The 17,738-nt window shown below is 43.9% G+C and overlaps 1 protein-coding gene across 5 annotated transcripts in view; it reads left to right on the forward strand.

Moving 5' to 3' along the window:
• Positions 1 to 250: 250 nt before the first annotated feature.
• GK5 (glycerol kinase 5) overlaps positions 251 to 17,738 on the forward strand; it is an 83,244-nt gene continuing 65,756 nt past the window's right edge. For 3 of the 5 annotated variants that reach the window (XM_032765660.2, XM_032765661.2, XM_075068490.1), the window contains exons 1-3: positions 305 to 461; positions 10,670 to 10,763; positions 12,340 to 12,415. In XM_032765660.2, coding sequence (XP_032621551.1) covers positions 327 to 461; positions 10,670 to 10,763; positions 12,340 to 12,415 — 305 coding nt within the window. In that variant the 5' untranslated portion in view covers positions 305 to 326. Of the gene's footprint in view, positions 462 to 10,669; positions 10,764 to 12,339; positions 12,416 to 17,738 lie in introns of all 5 variants that reach the window. The other 2 variants (XM_032765659.2, XM_032765662.2) reach the window with 2 other exon arrangements.

Below are 17,738 nucleotides of genomic sequence, written 5' to 3' on the forward strand. Positions count from 1 at the left end.
GTAGTCGGCCTCTCTGGTCAGGGGTTTCAGTTAATTTATGTATTAAAGTACCAGCGGTGGCTCGGCTGAGTCTTCGTTCGGGGGGCTCGGTTGGGTCCAGCGTTTGCCATCGCTCGCCTCAATCAGCCAGTTACAGCTCCCCTGAACTCCCCTTGTTCCTGCCCCTTCCTAGTCCTCCTCAGCCGGCCCCTCCCCGCTCAGCCCATGCTTGGGCCCGCCCATGGCGTGGGGACGCTGCGGGATTGTGGTTCGCTCGCGCCAGGGTGAACCGAGGCGGTTCAGTGAGCACGTTCCCGCGCCGCGCCAACCGCCGCCCTGTAGGGGGGATGCCGCGCTGCAAGGAAAGGCTGGCGCGCGCCGCCGCCTCCTCCTATGTGGTGGGGGTCGATGTGGGCAGCACGACGTTGCGCTGTCACGTCTTCGACAAGAAGGCGGCAGTCAGAGGCTCCAGCAGCAAGAAGGTGAATGAAGGAAAGCGGCTGGGGGGGAGGGGGCTCAGCTCCACCCACTAGCACATGTTATGGGGACCTTGTTCCTCTTCCGGGCACCGTGTAATCCGCGCTCCCGCCCCCTGGCAGCTCCTTGGAGTCTGGGCTTTGCCGTCACCCCGCCCCTCCGCGGACAGACTCTTGTCTCCCCGGGGAGAGGGACTCGTCTTCTTGCGGTGGCTGAGACCCTCCCTCAGCTAGCTTCGTTCCTAGGTCGCGGGAGAGCTGCCCGGGCAACCCCAGCGCCTCCTGCGGCAGCCTGCTCTGCCCCTCCCGCTGCTCGGCAACTGCGCGAGGGGGGTGGGGAGGTTTGTAGGGGTTTCTCGGGTACGAAGTGAACAGAGACCGTCTCTCTTCCTCTTGTGAAGGAAGCGTTTTGTAGCATGTGCTAATGAACGATTTCAATGCGCCTTGTTCCAGTTCTAGTGTTTTGCGGCGGCGTTTGCATGTGCTTCATTCAGGATTTTTCCAACCCTATTAAAATCGCTTAGCTTCCATAGAACGTGTTTTATTGTGGAGGAGCCCCAGACACTTCACAAATGTGCGCTAGCACTAGCGAAACACAGCATGTTGTACGTGCGGAAGCCCTGGTAAAGCCCCTTCTTTTACTAAATGTGCTGTATGGGGTGGCCAAATCGCAACTGCAGAGCTGCATGCGGCTCGCAGAGCCGCCCCCCTGCCCCATTCTCTGCCTACCAAACTGGGGAGGAGTTGGGGCTTCCACCCTGCAGTAAGTACTGGGGCTTCAACCCTGGCGGAAGTGCCTGATGGGTCCTGGCCACTTTAACAGGCGTGGGGCTTCATCCCCTAGCTCCAGCACGCTTCTCCCATGGGGCTGAGACCTCTTTCCCCACAGGGCAGAAGTCCCAAGCCCTGGCAGGTGGACCCCATAGTGCAGAATCCCCCCAACTCCCCTCCCTGCAGCACCACCATCATGTCACAGGGCAGAAGCCTTGGCAGCTCTCGAACTTATGAAGATTATCATATGCAGTGCTTTGGAGGGTCTCTGAGTTTGGCCACCCTTGTGCTATATCCATGCAGAGCAGACAGACCTTTGGTTTCTAAACTCTCATCCAGTTATCTTTTGCACTTCATATAACAAACCACATGCATATGAAATACATGTTAAACTACATATTACTCCATGTATCTCTTATAAAGACAGAGCTTGCTGGGATTTGACCTTCTGGTTCCAGAGAGTGTTGGTGTTTAGAGTCAGAGCAGTCTTTTTAAAATAAAACCTTTAAGCCAACCAAATGGCTACTAGGCCATCCTTGATAAAATGTAATTATAGTAACTCCTCACTTAATGTTGTAGTTATGTTCCTGAAAAATGCAGCTTTAAGTGAAACGATCTTAAGCGAATCCAAATGGGCGGGGTGTTAGGTTCCAGTGAATTTTTTTTTACCGTACAGTACAGTACTGTAGTTGGGAGATGCCCCCACCTTACCCCACACAGGCACAGCCCACTGGTACTGGAAACAATGAGGCAGGCAAGAAGGCTGAAGGTGCTGTTGACTAGGAGAAGCACTTTGTGCAGCAACTGCTGCAGCTTTCCCTACTCTGCAAGCACCAGAGGCGGGGGCTCAACCCTTGGCCCACCCATGCCACCTCTTCCCCCAAGCCCTCACCTTTAACCCACCTCTTCTTCCCTCCTCAAGCCCTTTACTCTGCACCGTGCATCCTCGCTCCTCCTCCCTACCTCCTGCCCACAGCAATCAGTTGGTTTGTGGCGTTAAGGAGGCTGGGGAGGGTCGGGGAGCCGGCGCTCTGAGTCCTCTCTCCTGAACGCCACAAGCCAGCTGATTGCCGCAGGCGGAGGGGAGGGGAAAGTGCTGATCCATGGGGTCTGCTGGTGGGTGGGGGCGTTGGGGTGGGGGCGTAGGAGAGCTAATGGGGGGCTGCCAGCTGTGGACAAAGCAGTCAGCCAAACAACGTTACAGTGAAGCATTGCGCAACTTTAAATGGAGCATGTTCTATAAGGGACGTAAGACCGAAACGTTAAGCAAGAGGACATTAAGTGGGGAGTTACTGTATGTTCCCTCTGCTTGCTAGCAAAACTTACTTGTGTTCACTCACCTGTGCTATTTGCTTTTTTTGCTCAAACCACTCTAATCATTTAACTGCCCCGAATTTTGTGCCACAAACAAACCTACATCTGTGAATTTGTGTAAAGCGTTGGTCTCTAGCTCAATCTTTTTTTAGAGCTAGTGGGTACTAAAATCAAATAAAAATTCAAATGAGTGAGAACCAAGATGGTTCTCAGAATGAACTGTTTTTCATGTCTGTTAACTATCAGGGCTAGAAACAAGTGCTGTGTGTTCACTGGAGGCTGATCCATGGTCCCACTGGTTATCAAAATGCTTTTGATATTTACTCCTGGGGGAATTCTGCACAGCTGCATGTGTGCAGAATTCATGTCCCCTGCGATTTTCTTTGCTTCCCCACAGAAAAATGACTTTCTGACAGGGAAGAAAAGGAAAGTCTCAAGCAGTCACATGTCCCTCCCAGGCAGTGGGGGCATATGTTTTGAGTGCCTGGAGCAGCCGGCAGAGAGGTAAATCACTGGTGTGAGGCTGGGGATACCCCAGCTAGTGGTTCACAGGCTCAGCTGCTAGTCCCAGCTGGGCTGTGGAGGATGGGACTTCAAGAAGCGGCTGGTGCTGGGTTAGACCGACCCCAGAAACCTCCCCTGGCTGCAGGAAGCTATGCCCTACCTACCCCTTTTTACCTCCAACGCTCCTTGGTCGCAGGGGGAGCTGCTCCCCTGTCTGCCCAACCCTCATGCACCCAGACCCCCCCATACCTTCCCCCCTCCACACAGAACCCCCCTGACTGAGCCACCCTGCACCTGAAACCCCACCCCACCAAACCTCACCCCCTGCACCCAGGCCCTCCTGCCAAGCCTCACCATCTGCTTGCATCTGTATCCTCGTCCAGCTTCTTCCCCCTGCATCTGGACCCCCACCACCACCCCTGCACCCAGACCGCACGTTGCATTTGAGCCCCCCCCGCACCTGGACCGCCACCCCACTGAGCCCCAACCAGCTGCACCTGGACCTCCACTCTACGAATCTCCCAGCACCTGGACTGCTTGGCTGTACCCCAGCCACTTTCACCTGGATGCCCCATGCAGAGTCCCATTCACATTGCATCGGAACCCCCCAATTAGCCCTTGTGTATCCAGTTACCCCACTGAGCCACCTTCACCCAGATTGCCACACGCCTAGATCCCCCACACTAAGCCCCTCCACGCTTGGTGTAATGGGTTGGATCACAGCAACCCTCCTGGCAACTGCCAACTGATGTGCCAAGACTACTACTTCCCCACTTTTCCTGCCAGCTCAGGTCCCCAGCACCTTGTCTTGCTAAGCCAGACACGCCCATCTGCTCCAACAAAGACCCAGCGTCTGAATTATTTGCCCCAAAGCTGCAGACTTAACTGAAAGCAGCTAACAGAAGTGTTCTTGTCTTTAACACTCAGATGCCCAGCTGCCAATGAAGTTTAAACCCAAATAAATCTGTTTTACCCTGTATAAAGCTTATACAGGGTAAACTCATAAATGGTTCGCCCTCTATAACACTGATAAAGAGAGATGCACAGCTCTTTGCCCCCCCCCCCCCCCGGTATTAATACATACTCTGAGTTAATTAATAAGTAAAAAGTGATTTTCTTAAATACAGAAAGTAGGATTTCAGTTGTTCCAAGTAGTACAAAGTGAATTACCAAAGCGAAATAAAATAACACACGCAAGTCTATATCTAGTACAGTAGTACTACTGAATACAGGAAATCTCACCCTTAGGGTATGGCTACTTGCAGCTATACAGCGCTGGGAGTTAAACCTGTCTTCGTACAGCTGAGCAGGGAAGGAACTGCAATCTGACCACACTGACAGCTACCAGCGCACTGTCGTGGCCACATTTGCAGCATCTGCAGCGGCATTGGGAGCCGTGCATTATGGGCAGCTATCCCAGTGTTTAAATGGCTGCAACGTGCTTTTCAAAAGAGGGAGGTGGGGTGGAGTGTGACAGGGAGCATGGGGGAGAGAGAGAGTGAATTTTTGGAGCCAACACTCTGTCAGCAGCTGCCTTGCAAGTTCCGACCCATTCACTGAAAGCAAATAGCCCTCTTTGTTTTTTTCCTCACAGACCAGATAAGCAGCCTCCCCAAAATGGACCACCCACCCGCCCGCGGTGCTGCTTCTCTCCTCAAGCCCCTTCCTTCCCCTCTCTTTAAGCAAACACTAGCTTTGGGTGTTCCAAAGGGAGCTCATTCACAGCAAACAGTAGCTGTGTTTGCTTTTTGATAAGCAGCTCCGGGAGTCCCAGTTTACAACAAAACAAACAGAGGCATCACAACAAAACAAAAAGAGTTAACTTTCTTTACTTAGGATTATGGGAAGGTTCCGGAGGTCAGTTACAGCGTAGTAAGATTATTCCCTGTTTACACTGGCACCCCAGCGCTGCCGCAGCAGCGCTATACTCTTTATTCTCTCATGGAGGTGGAGTACAACCAGCGCTGTAGCCAGGGAGATACAGTGCTGTATGTGCCTTGCCAGTGTGGACGGGGAGTGAGTTACAGCGCTGTAACTCTCAAGTGTAGCCAAGGCCTTAGAGATGATTCAATAAGTTTTTTTTTCACAGACTGGACACCTTCCTAATCTGTGCACAATCCTTTCCTCTATTACAGCTCTTGTTCCAGCTCAGATGGTAGCTTGGGGATTCCTCATGATGGCTGCCTCCCCCTTTGTTCTGTTCCACCCACCTATATATATCTTTTGCATAAGGCAATCCTTTGTCCCTCTGGGTTCCCACCCCTCCTCTCAATGGAAAAGCACCAGGTTAAAAATGGATTCCAGTTCAGGTGACATGATCACATGTCACTGTAAGACTTCATGCCCACTTGCCAGCACACAGGTATACAGGAAGACTTACAGGTAAAGGAGAGTCATCTGAGGTCAATTGCCTGGTTAATGGGAGTCATTAAGAACCCTACCACCATTCATGGCCCACATTTTGCATAATTACAATAAGCCCTCAGAGTTGTATTTCATATTTCTAGTTTCAGATACAAGAGTGGTACATTTATACAAATAGGATGATCACACTCAGTAGATTATAAGCTTTGTAATGATACATTACAAGAGACCTTTTGCATGAAGCATATTCCAATTATATTAGCATATTTTCATAAAATCGTATAGAGTGCAATGTCACACTTGGATCCTGCCAGGCTGAGCCTGCTTGCCCCACACCTGGATAGGAGACCAGAGCTGGGCACGTGTGTGAGACTCTATCCATCTCACATGCTATCTTGGTGTGCATAGTATGGAGGGGCAGGACCTGGGGTGTTTCTGGGGCAGGCCTGGTCCTTGCAGTGCGTCAGGGTAAGGTGCAGCCTCACCACCGAGTCTGTGTCCCACGGCGGGGGGAGGGCTCCCACCTCCATGCAGTCAGTGGCCTCTGCTCCCCACTGCTGTGCTGGAGCCTCCACATTTAAAACATGCAGAATTTTTAATTGTTTGGCGTAGAATTCCTTCAGCAGTAATTGGTTGAAGATTGAGTATAGCAAATCCTGGACTGCAGACTAGTTTAATTTTCATCTTTGATATACTCTCTGGGTAATTGTCACATCAAAATGTGAGCAGCCAGAAAATGGCTGTAGCCATGTTAGTTCTGGAGCAAGACTGGACAAGAGTATCTTACTATATTACGCCAGAGAATATACTGAAATACATTAATTTTGATGATGAAAAGGTCCTTTCTTGGGAAGATGGAAGAGAGGAGTATGCAGTTGTTGTATGGAGATTATTAGGGGTTAGGAGCACTGGTTGTTGTCTCAACTCTGAAGATTTTTTTTTTAACTCGTCTTGGGCAAGTTATCTAGTATCTTTCTCCCTCAGTTTAACTCTCTACATTACAGGTATAATAACGGTTACATCACGGTTGTGTTGTGAAGCTTAATGTTGGCAAAGTGCTTTGACATCCTTTAATGAAAGGTGCTACATAACTGCAAAGTAGCATAATTAAATTATACTCTGAATTAGTGGCTACTATTTAATATTTTCTTCACAGTAGAGTTTAAGTGCAGAGGTGTCATGATGATGAACGTGACTGGGATGCAGTATAAGCATTTAAATAGAATATTATATTGGTCACAGGGGCGGCTCAAAGATCAGTATTAGACATAAAAACTTACTATTGTTTCCTTCGAACGTTCCTATACTTTGGATGCAAGAATCTTGTAGCCTTTTATATTTTTAATTTAGTCTACCAATAATATACTGATAGAATTAGTAGTAAGGTGAACTTCAAATGTGTTAAGTTCCAAAGAAACAGAAGAAATAATTTTATCTTTCCTTGATTTGAAAAATGTGTATCACGTTAGCTTTTTTGTTAGACTGGTTAGTATTAAAATTTTGTATAGACATTGGATTTGCTATTTAATGTTCAGTTTAATTCTTGATAGATTTTTTTGTAGTTTTCTTTAATACAAAATTGGCTAATACCCACTAAAAATAACTTTTGTTAGTCCTTAGAGAGAACTCTGCAGTATAGCTCAAGTGCTGAACTGGTAGCTATATTCTAATGCAGTTAAAACATCTGTGACCCCTCATGCATGAAGTAACAGTTGGGTGGTAATTCAGTTAAACAGTTAGCATAAAAGCACTTTCATGTGTTTTGCAGTTGAAAATGGTGTGTAAAGTTTGTTTTTAATTTTCCATGGTTATAATTCAGCAGCACTCTAGTGGGTTGTCAGTTCCTGTTTTAAGGCCACATCTATGCTACAAAAAGCCTGTTTGTGTGTGTGTGTTTTAAAGCTGGTTTAAGCAAACAGTGTAGAGGGGGGCGCCAGTCATTATAGGTTGGTCACAACTGTCTTCAAATTTTTTTTTTTTTAAATGTTTGCGACTACTCTTGATGGTGCTGAATGAAGGAATTTTTGAAAATGTCTGTTTTAGTGCAGACTGGGACTGACTCACAAATAAGTTTGGTGATTTTTTTTGTTTTATTTTTTGTCTTCATACTCAATTGTGTACATGACAGAAATGCCACAGAGGTTAGTAAAATGGGTTGTTTTTGGTTTCTAAACCCAGTACAAGATCAACACACATTGATTTATTAAGTTAGAATTGAGATACATCAGTGAAGCTGTGTAGGCTGGTTTGGAACAGCACTCAACTCAACATGCAATACTGAGCTGAACACAGTGTTGTAAGTTTCTCATTTTGAAGAACATTATTGCAGAAAGTACAATATGGACATTTCTCGGGGCTTGTCTACACTGGCATTTTACAGCGCTACACCTTTCTCGCTCAGGGGTTTGAAAAAACACCCTCCTGAGCACTGCAAGTTTCCGCTATGTAACGTGCCAGTAGAGGCAGTGCACAAGCACTGGGAGCCATGTCCCTCGTGGAGGTGATTCATAGTTGGTGTGTGGAGACTGTGGGAACCACTTTAGAATATGGCAGGTACCATGCTTCTGAATTCAGTGATTGGAATCTGTATTCCAAGCTCTGGGCAGTCTTTCTTTTAAGCTATACAGACCTTCGGAAAAGGTTCACAATTCAAAACTGACATAAGATTCAAAGTTTGTTACTTTCATTGTGTTGTAAGTGAAGGTTTTGGTTTGTCATTTTTATTTATTTCATGTGACATGTTTTTTTCTCTTTTTAGTCTACTAAAAACAAACCAACCCCACAACCTTTCTTGTTCTTAGGCCATGAACAGGGTAGATAAAAATCAGTGATTTAAAGACTTCTTTAAAATTGGATTTTTTATTTTAAATCAAATTTTTTGATAATACATTTTCCTTTTAAAAAATAAACCTGTTTATATTTGAATTTTAAATTGACAATCTGTTAAGGCCTAAATTTAGTATAATCTCTAGAATCATTTAAATTATAAAAAAAATGTTTGCTGCTGAAGTGTTAAAGAAAGGCACATTACTGAACTGGTAGAAGTCACTGACTAAGTACTAGGAACTGGAGTTTGCTGAAGTGCTAAACAAGTTTTTGACAGCAGTAGCTTCTGCAGATACCGAAACCGTTTTAAAATGTTATTTTTGTGCATTTTAAGTGAATTCCAATTTCTATCCAAATGAAGCTTGACACAAATCACATTGAAAAAATTAATCACCACCAGATAAAGTAGGGGTTGCACACTTCATAGTCTTGTGCCAAACTCATTACATACACCAAGGGCTTCTTGCATTCCTCCGTTTCACTCCACAAGTTCTGGGTGCCAATTTTTTATCTCCCTCAAATTCAGGGACTTGTGCATCTCCTCTCACCCTGTACCATTGCAGAGGTCCTGTTTGCCTCCACTTCTCCCATGCCAGTGGCTGTGTGCCCATATGTCCCCCATTCCCCTTTGCCCCTATACCCCTCATTTCCCCTCCTACATTCTCGCCCTACCAGGGGATCTGTGTGTCTCCTTCCCCCATGCCAGGGGCTTTGTATGTGCCCCCACTCCCCTCTCACCCCCCCCCCAAGCAGGGGCTCTGTGTGGCCCCCATTCCAAGCTTCCCCATGCTTCCTCCCTCCATGGCTCAGTGTGCCCCTTTTCCCCCATCATTATTATATCTCTTCTTTCCATCTGGGAGATAAGTCATTCAGGCAGGAGTGGCCCTAGCAACTTTGCTGACCAGGGCAGAAATTGTCTTCAGTGACCCCGCAATTGTCAAGAGGATGAGAAATAAAATGGTCCACTGCCTCCTGGAAGTTGGTGCACAGGGCAGTTGGCCTGCTCGCCACCCCCTTGGAACCAGCCAGCATTCAGGCCATCAACTTGTTAAACTCTGTTGGGATGGTAACAATACCCCTACCATCTCTGATCTGAGATGGCAGGGGTATTGTTATGCTGGAAGGCATTAATTGGTGTCAACCAGCTCTTTGATATATAGAGGATTGCAAAGGTGGTTGAAGCTGTTAGATGGGAGGATCCACACATCCACCATTCCAGTGTTCTGATTTTCCCCAAAATTAACAGGGTTCTGCCCATGGAGACCTGGATCATTCCCAGAAATGTATTTCACTGGATGTGGTATTCAGAAGTCATCATGTTACAGACAAACAGAAATGCCATCAAGTTGAGTAGAAGGCCTTGCAAATTTGGTCATTCACCAATTTCTAACCAAAAAAAATTTTTTTTTAAATTTAGAATCTGAATAGATGTATGTTAAACTATATTGTTGTTTTAAATAAATGTGTACTGATATACTGTATCCTCCTGGTTAGCAAAAAGAAGTATCAACGTATACCAACAAATGAGAATAAATCTTTCTTTAGGAAAATAAGGAATAAGTAAAACTATCAAACAAGATTAAAATAATTTATTTTAATTATGGTTTCCTTCCTGTTGGCTTAAATCAGTCTAAAATATGGAATACTGTTATTTTCAGGGGAAAAATAGAAGAGCCAAGATAACAAAATCTAAAAGAATATATAAAGCATGTGTTATCTACTTTTCCCAATTTTACATGGAAGTTGTAAAATAACAACATAATTATGAAAAAATAAATGAGCAGATGTTGGGAAATAAAAAATTCCTTTTAATATGTGTGGCTTTAAAAAAAATTGTTAAACATTTACATTTGTTGCAAGTTTGATTTAAGACTGTACTTAAAGACTACAATTATAGTCCTTTCTATACCTTCTTCCTCAGCTTTCTGAGCAGAATTTCCTTCCTGCTGGAGTGCAGCAAAAACTAATTATTTCTGCTTTGAAAACATTAACACAGTCGGGTTAGGATTTTCTCCTGCCTAGCAAAACCTAAATACTACAAGCCTGAACTAAGAACTTTGCCATTACTGTATGTAATTGATTCCATTTAACCAATTCTAGCTCTCATCTCTACCTTTTTCCCTTTATGAATAAACCTTTAGATTTTAGATTCTAAAAGGAAAAAAAAAAAAAAAGAAACCTAAATGAGCCTACTTGTTCCACTTAAGTGAGCAGGAAGACCAGTTAAAGCTTTGGGGATGAACCCTTCGGTATTATGGGCTTATTAAAGGGAACATTTTAAATGTAAAGGGGTGAGAGCCATCTATAATATTCCTCCAGTGTGTCAGTGGAGTTACAGTAGGGTTGTATACTGGTCCCTATTGTGTATACTGCAGAAGCCTTGACACTCATAGTATTGTTACTGTTCATAGTAATACTGTACTTCTTGTAAACAGGTAGAAACACTTTATCCTCATCTTGGCTGGGTTGAACTAGATCCTGAAGTTCTGTGGACTCAGTTCATGGATGTAATAAAAGAGGCAGTACAAGGTAATCATTCATGAAACCGAAGAATAGTAGTTGATGTTAACTAAAACAATTTAATCTAGTAGTTATTTTTGTACTTATGCAATGTCATCTCCTGAAAACATATTAATATTGTGAATAGGAAACTACAAAATACCTTAAGAACTGGTTACCAACCTAATCTTGTAAACCCTTATGCATCTAAATAACAATACATGAAAATTTTCACATGAGCATGTGTTTACAGGATTGGGCCCTTATTTAGTTATTTTAATGAAGCTTTTAGTAATAACTTACCAGAGAGCAACAAAAATCTCAAATTAGTACTAATTTTAGTTCACTCTATATAGTCCTCCAGTTTAAATGGGATTTCTTAACATATCCTTTGGGCGAAATTCAGCCTTTGGAATCTTGTATGCAAGTCTGTTTGAAATCAACCAAAGCTCCGTTCAGGGTATGTGAAGACCAAATTTAGTCCTTAAACATTTGTATAATTTCTGGAACACTAATTTTGAACTTAAAATAAAAAAGGTTATTATACAAAATTAGTAAATCACTCAGCAAATATGAAATTCTACAATTTAACTTTTTTTAAATGTAAAGGGACATTGTCAACTTAAAAAGCATATATATAGTAAACACACTCCTTACATTACTAATACTATATTAAAATCCAGTTTGCATGTTGCTAGTCATGCTTTTTGTTCACTTTCTGTGTTTTGATTTTTTTTCTCAGCATAAATAATGAAAATCAGTGAAGTGAGCTGCATGTTCAGGTTATTAAAGTTGGAGTGTTTGGGTTTAAACTCTGAGGAAAAGTTTGTTTAAAACAGCTGTTTTCACTGGAATTTAGAAAAGATAATTGTGGAAATATTTCTATTTCTAGAAGATTTTATAAAAGCATTCATTTACAAAATATAAAATTTAGACCACATTTAGTATGTTTGTTTTTAATTCTAGAAATATTCATTTAAAGAGTTCTGCCTTCTTGAGTTTGAATGATTATATGAAGTCCCTTTCAGTAGCTCAGAGATCACAAATTATTTTTTTCTTAGATTTGTGAGCTCTGTGGGGCAGGGATACTTTGTCTGTATGAGTGCTTCCACAAACTAATAATATCAATAAAACCTACATTATCAGGGTGAAGCCTCTCCATTGTTCATGCAACACAAAAGTGATTTTGTTTATCTATATGATTTTCTTGCCTTTCATCTAGCCTATGTTATGTTCCCAAAGGTATCTAGAACATCCCTGTTGAAAGTCTCTTTACTTCTGCCATGGGGACACTGTAGTTGTCTTCCCCTCTTGATGCTTCCTGAATAGGCAATGAAAGGGCCAATGTGCAGACGTTGCTTTTGTAAAATCCAGGTTTATGTGTGCAACTATTTTGGCACAAATTGGTCTAGCTCTGCTGATCCATGCTGTGTACTTGGTTACTTCAGCAGCTATGTCACTTGTTTAGCTGTCCAATGGGAAAAATCAGTATTTATTACATTTGTTGAATAATTTCCTAACTTTCCATAAGGTGTATATTTATGTCATGTTATAATATTAGCATAAAAGTGTTTTCTCAACTTTTAAAATATATTTTTGCTTTTAGCTGCAGGACTACAAATGAATCAAATTGCTGGTCTTGGCATCTCAACACAGAGAGGAACTTTCATTACATGGAACAAGTATGTACAGCGTGTGCAGGTTAAAATGAATGCATGTTGCAAAAGTGTATTGATTTGCCCTATAAATTTAAGCACTTTAGGTTTTTTATTTGTTCTATAAAGAGCTTACAACTCAACTTTATATGAGCACGGAGGGTGAAGATAACCTATAGTAGAAAGGGAGATGAGGCGAGGGAAGGACAAAAGTTACAGCAATAAAATTATGCAATTACTCAGTTTAGGTATACAGCTTGATGTTTCAGATGTTTGTGTAGTGCATATACTCTGATTTACTTTCTGTAGGTTATGTGTTCCTGACTGTTACCCAGTTCTTCCAGAGAGTTAGAGAACAGTGTATGTGAAAGAACTATGGATGCGTCTAGTATGTCATGAAGAGCCAAGTGAATAAGGTGTGACTTTTTTTAATTGTAGAAAAGAATTGTTTGGCTCCTTAACAAAAACAAAACAAAAAAAACTATTACTGCACAATCCAGGCATAGATATCGCTATTGGAGATGTTAGGGGTAAAAGTTGAGACACTGAGTCACAAGTGCATCCAATTTATGTTTAATCATTTCAGACAGAATTATTGTCACTTTATTAAAAAAAGAACAAGGAGTACTTTTTGGCACCTTAGAAACTAACAAATTTGAGTATAAACTTTCAGAGGCATGCATCTGATGAAGTGGGCTTTAGCCCACGAAAGCTTATGCTGAAACAAATTTGCTAGTCTCTAAGGTGCCACAAGTACTCCTCGTTCTTTTTGCCGATACAGACTCTGAAACCTGTCCCTTTATAGTGTCTGGACATACATTTATGCCAGACAAATAACAACAGATGAGACAGAATTGGTAAATGGGCCCAAATGGGCACATTTTGGGGCCCTGGAAGTTCTTCCACCTTCCATGATAGTCCTTGCATTCTCTGATCTTAGTCTGGTCCTTCAGTCTCATTCTTCAGTTTCTACTCCAGTGTTTCTCCAATTTGGGACCATGTTCTTTTATATAGTTATGCATTACAGATGACTTAATCTTTATCCAATCGGCTTTTAAGATATCAACCTTTTGGATTTTAGGTAACCTGTACATTACTGTTACTAGCTTTGCCCGTTACTTTGGGGTATGTTCATTTATTAGGGTTATTCTACTTCTTCCTGCTGCAAGTTCCCTCCCAATGGAGCTATCTGCAGGACCTAGGTTCCCCAGGGCTGGGTTCTTCCAGCCTCAGAATCAGATACACACACTCACACACACACACACTAACAGAGTGAGTCTGAGAGAACTGGGTTAATTAGCACTCTTAAGCTGACCCCTTATATGTCCCTGGACTCAGTAGGCTGGGTTGAGCAGCACTTTCAGGCGTCACCCTCATATGCCATGGGCAATGCACTGAAACAGAGCATGCCTGAGCAGGCTGGGTCAAGCAGCACTTTCAGTCTGCCACCCTCCTACGCCCCTGGACTCAGCAGACTGGGTTGACCAGCACTTCCAAGCTGCCACCCTCATATGTCCCAGGTTCAGCATGTCTCTATCCCCACAGTTGTTATTGTAGTAACCCACTTGATGAGCAAACCCCACAGGATTTTTGGGTACTGCAGGAATCTTTTAGTTTAGGTACAAGGAGTGTTGCTGCAGAGTGATGAGAAAACCAAAAAAACCCCATGAAGGTGGACAGGAGTGGGGGAGAGAAGCAACCAGCTTAATCATAAAAGTTATTTATTTGCCATGGAATAAACATAGGGGAGTCAAACAGTTATAATTATAGACTATCAGAGTTGGAAGGGGACCTCAGGAGGTCATCTAGAAACAACAGTGGTTCAAGAAAGAACACTACATTTGTTTATGTGTAAACAAGGAAATATACCAAAGTTGTTTTGTTCAGCTAGACCATGGGAGCTGATCACTCCTGACTTTGGGTGGTGTTCCTTGGAGGGAGCTCACAATGCAGTTAGGGAGCTTCACTATTTTGGATACCAATAAAGGATTTAGTACTAGAATTGGTCTGATAACTACTGAGCTGGATGTGTGCAGATGTGGGTTCATTAACATCTGGAGCAGAGATCCCCCATCATGCAGTGATTCCCACACAGTTCTTACACACACACACACACACATGCTTTACCAACATAGATTAAAACAGACTCCTTTTCCTGGATAACATCGAAGGAACAGTGAGACTTATTCCCAGGTTGTGAGAAGAAGCCTTCATCATGTTCCTCCAATGCTTGGTCTTCACAAATATAGCACAAACCTTCTTTTCTCCTACACCCCTTTACATTTACTGTGTTGCACACATTATCTTTCTGCCAAGCCCAAGTGTTGGGATCTCTGGAGTACGTTACTGAGTTATCATTAATCTGTAGTCCCAGTGGGACTACTGGGTGGATTACTCTAATTTCTTTGCCTGCCACAGTTATCAGGAATAGCTGCAAGCTTTGCTGATGGTGATTGTACAGAGTATTAACTAGTCTCCACCAGGGCCAGAGGACTAATTCTTCCTCCTTTACGTGGGGTTGAATCATGCTGATTGCCTCCATGGAAATTTGCCCTGCTATGGCTTGCTGAAGCATTCCGATGATTATGTTCTGGGTTAGAGCCTGAGCTTGCTCACACACTGAGGTCAATGAGACATTATTCTGGAGGGACTGTACACCAGACATTAACTCTTCATCTGTTCCTATGAGTCATTTTCACTGAAGAAATACCTTACTTATTAACTGCTGTTCTTCACCTAACTGTTTCAAAGATACTGTTAATGGGGTTCCCATCTTTCCTATATTTCTGGTGGCATATGATAGTTTATTAGCCAGAACTTCTATGTTTGCGGCATCAACTAAAGAAATTCCTATTCCTACAGGTGCAATCCAATCACTTAATTCCCTTTTTACTCTATTTACATGGTGAGCCCCATGCCACATTCTTACCCATTCATCCCAACTCTTATGGCTAGTTCCAATCAAAGGAGTGCATACAGGTGTTATGTGAGAGATATTCATGCGTTTTAACTGGATTTGAACTTCCTTCAGAGAAGTCTGAGGTTGAAGAACCAAATGTTCTTGTTGATCCAATTTTAACACATGGGGTCCTGAAATTGGGGCTCTTAAATGTGGAGAGGAGTGAGGTTTGTAATTAGAGGGTCAAAATTTAAAGCTGTTTTTTGTTGTTGGCCCAGTTCCATTCTGTACAATCCAGGTTCATGGAATCCCTCTGAAATGGCAATGTGCCCACAGAATTTAAACCAAATTGTTGGCACAAGCTTGTCACAATGTGTGCCCTTTAATGGAACTACCCAGTCTGGAGGATCATGCTGAATCAAGTCATGTCTAGCTAAAGTCCTGGTCGGCAGCTCCCAGTTGAGGAGGAACTGTGTGATATTCTTGCCTGCTGGCGTGATCAGAGACAGCTACAGTTCATCTTCGGGTAACGGAGGTGTCTGGGTTCCAACAACAATGATGACACATAGGGAAATGGTTGCTCCCAAACAGCGAAGAAAACCAGGACTATCCTGCACCTTCCACCACCTGGGATGCTATCATTGATTGGGTTTGATGGTGTACATCCCCTTCAAGACCACAGCGGCTTACGGAAGAATGGAACAGAGTCTGGTGTGGTCTTAGTTTCATAACAAAACTTGAGTTACTCTCCAGTGGCACTCTTTATGCAATTGGCAATGCCTTCCCAGGGGCAACTCGAGGAGTTGCCAGCAGCGTAGAACTGGTAGCGATGCTGCAGGGACAGGAGGTTGCTTCCATTGCCATAGAATCCATGCATGTGGCACAGCGATTTTACTTCCTGGGCTCCAGCTGGCAAGCACCTCCAGAGTTTCAGAGGGATCACAGGTTCAGCATAAAGCCTGGACAGCATCAGCAAAGTGCTGGTGCTACAGTAGGATGTCATGGCTCATGTTTGGGACCTGTGAGGGGGCAGAGAAGAGAGAACAAACTCCCACACTCCCCCCATATATACTGGGAGAGTCTGGGACCAGTATTGCAGGGTGAACATGAAGCAGTGGCCGTAATAAGTCGAGGGCTTCTCTGGCCTTTTCCTACCTCAACATCGGGGTAGGCACTGACAAGCCCACCCAATGCGTATTTTCCAACGGTTCCAAGCCATTCCTCCTTGCTAGCCAACAAGGGTGACTGGTAGGATGGAGAAGACAGTTACGCTATTCTTTATGGGTTAGGTGGTTTACCCTTCCACTCTTCGAGCTGTGAGAAATGAAACCATTTCCACCAGGGTTTTCCATTTTTTCCATTCAGGATTTCTACCTAATAAACACTGGGGCTGGCTCGATTCACAATAAAGCAGGGGGCCATCCCATTTGTGTGTTAAAGAGTGCTCCTTTGCTGAAAATTTTCTGTACGTTACTGGCCTAATTGTTACCTGCACAAAATTCTCTGTTACTTACACACTCTAGGGGCACCCACCTTTACCCAGTTCCTAGGGCTCAATGCATAACCCTCTTAATTTAGGCACCTCCACCCTTTCCCAGCTCATAGGGCTCCAGGTGAAAGGCACCTAACTTTACTCTTCCATGGGGCTCTGGGATCTACTCCTCCATGGGCTCCAAGCAAACACCCTTTCCCTGTGGACTCAGGGTGTAATCTTTTGCGGGTTTACGGGATGTCCCACCAGCAAAACAGCCCTACACAGCAATACCCCACTCAATCTCCACCTATTAACAATTACCAAAACAGAATGCACACACCGTACACACAATGCTCACCACTCCCAACAAGACAGACGAACTCTTTCTGATGGCCAGCCAGGATCAGGTCTATCTGGAGGACTCCAGCCTCCACATGGTGCCACTGGCAGAGTGCCAGGGTCTGGCAGCTCCAATCCTGGGGCTGTTTCCTGGAGTTGGTTCCTTTAGAGCACCTCCTTTTCCAGGGGCATTTCCCCTTCTTCATTACCCATCTCTCTAACCTGCTGGTTTTCTCCTGTCTCAAGCGAGCAGCCAAGGTTTTTATCCCCAGCCAACTCTACTTCCCTTATCTCACTAAAGATCCCTACCACAAATCCCTTTCACGCAGTCACAGTATTGCTCTAAAATCTTTACAATTAGGGAGCTTCACTATTTTGGATACCAATAAAGGATTTATTATGGGAATTGGTCTGATAACTACTGAACTAGGTGTGTGTAGGTGTGGGTTCATTAACATCTGGAGTAGAGATCTTCCAGGATGCAGTGCTTCCCTGCTTTTCTGGTCCCAGAAAGGGGGAAAAAACTCATAGGCAGGAGTTGTAGACCAAGCTGGATGTGCAAGCATCTCAGAGAGGTGATTACTAAAAAGCAGAAAGCCTACAAGGAGTGGAAGATGGGAGGGATCAGCAAGGAAAGC

This window comes from Chelonoidis abingdonii, chromosome 8 (genome assembly GCF_003597395.2).
Source record: "Chelonoidis abingdonii isolate Lonesome George chromosome 8, CheloAbing_2.0, whole genome shotgun sequence".
In the NCBI taxonomy this organism is placed as follows: Eukaryota; Metazoa; Chordata; order Testudines; family Testudinidae; genus Chelonoidis; species Chelonoidis abingdonii.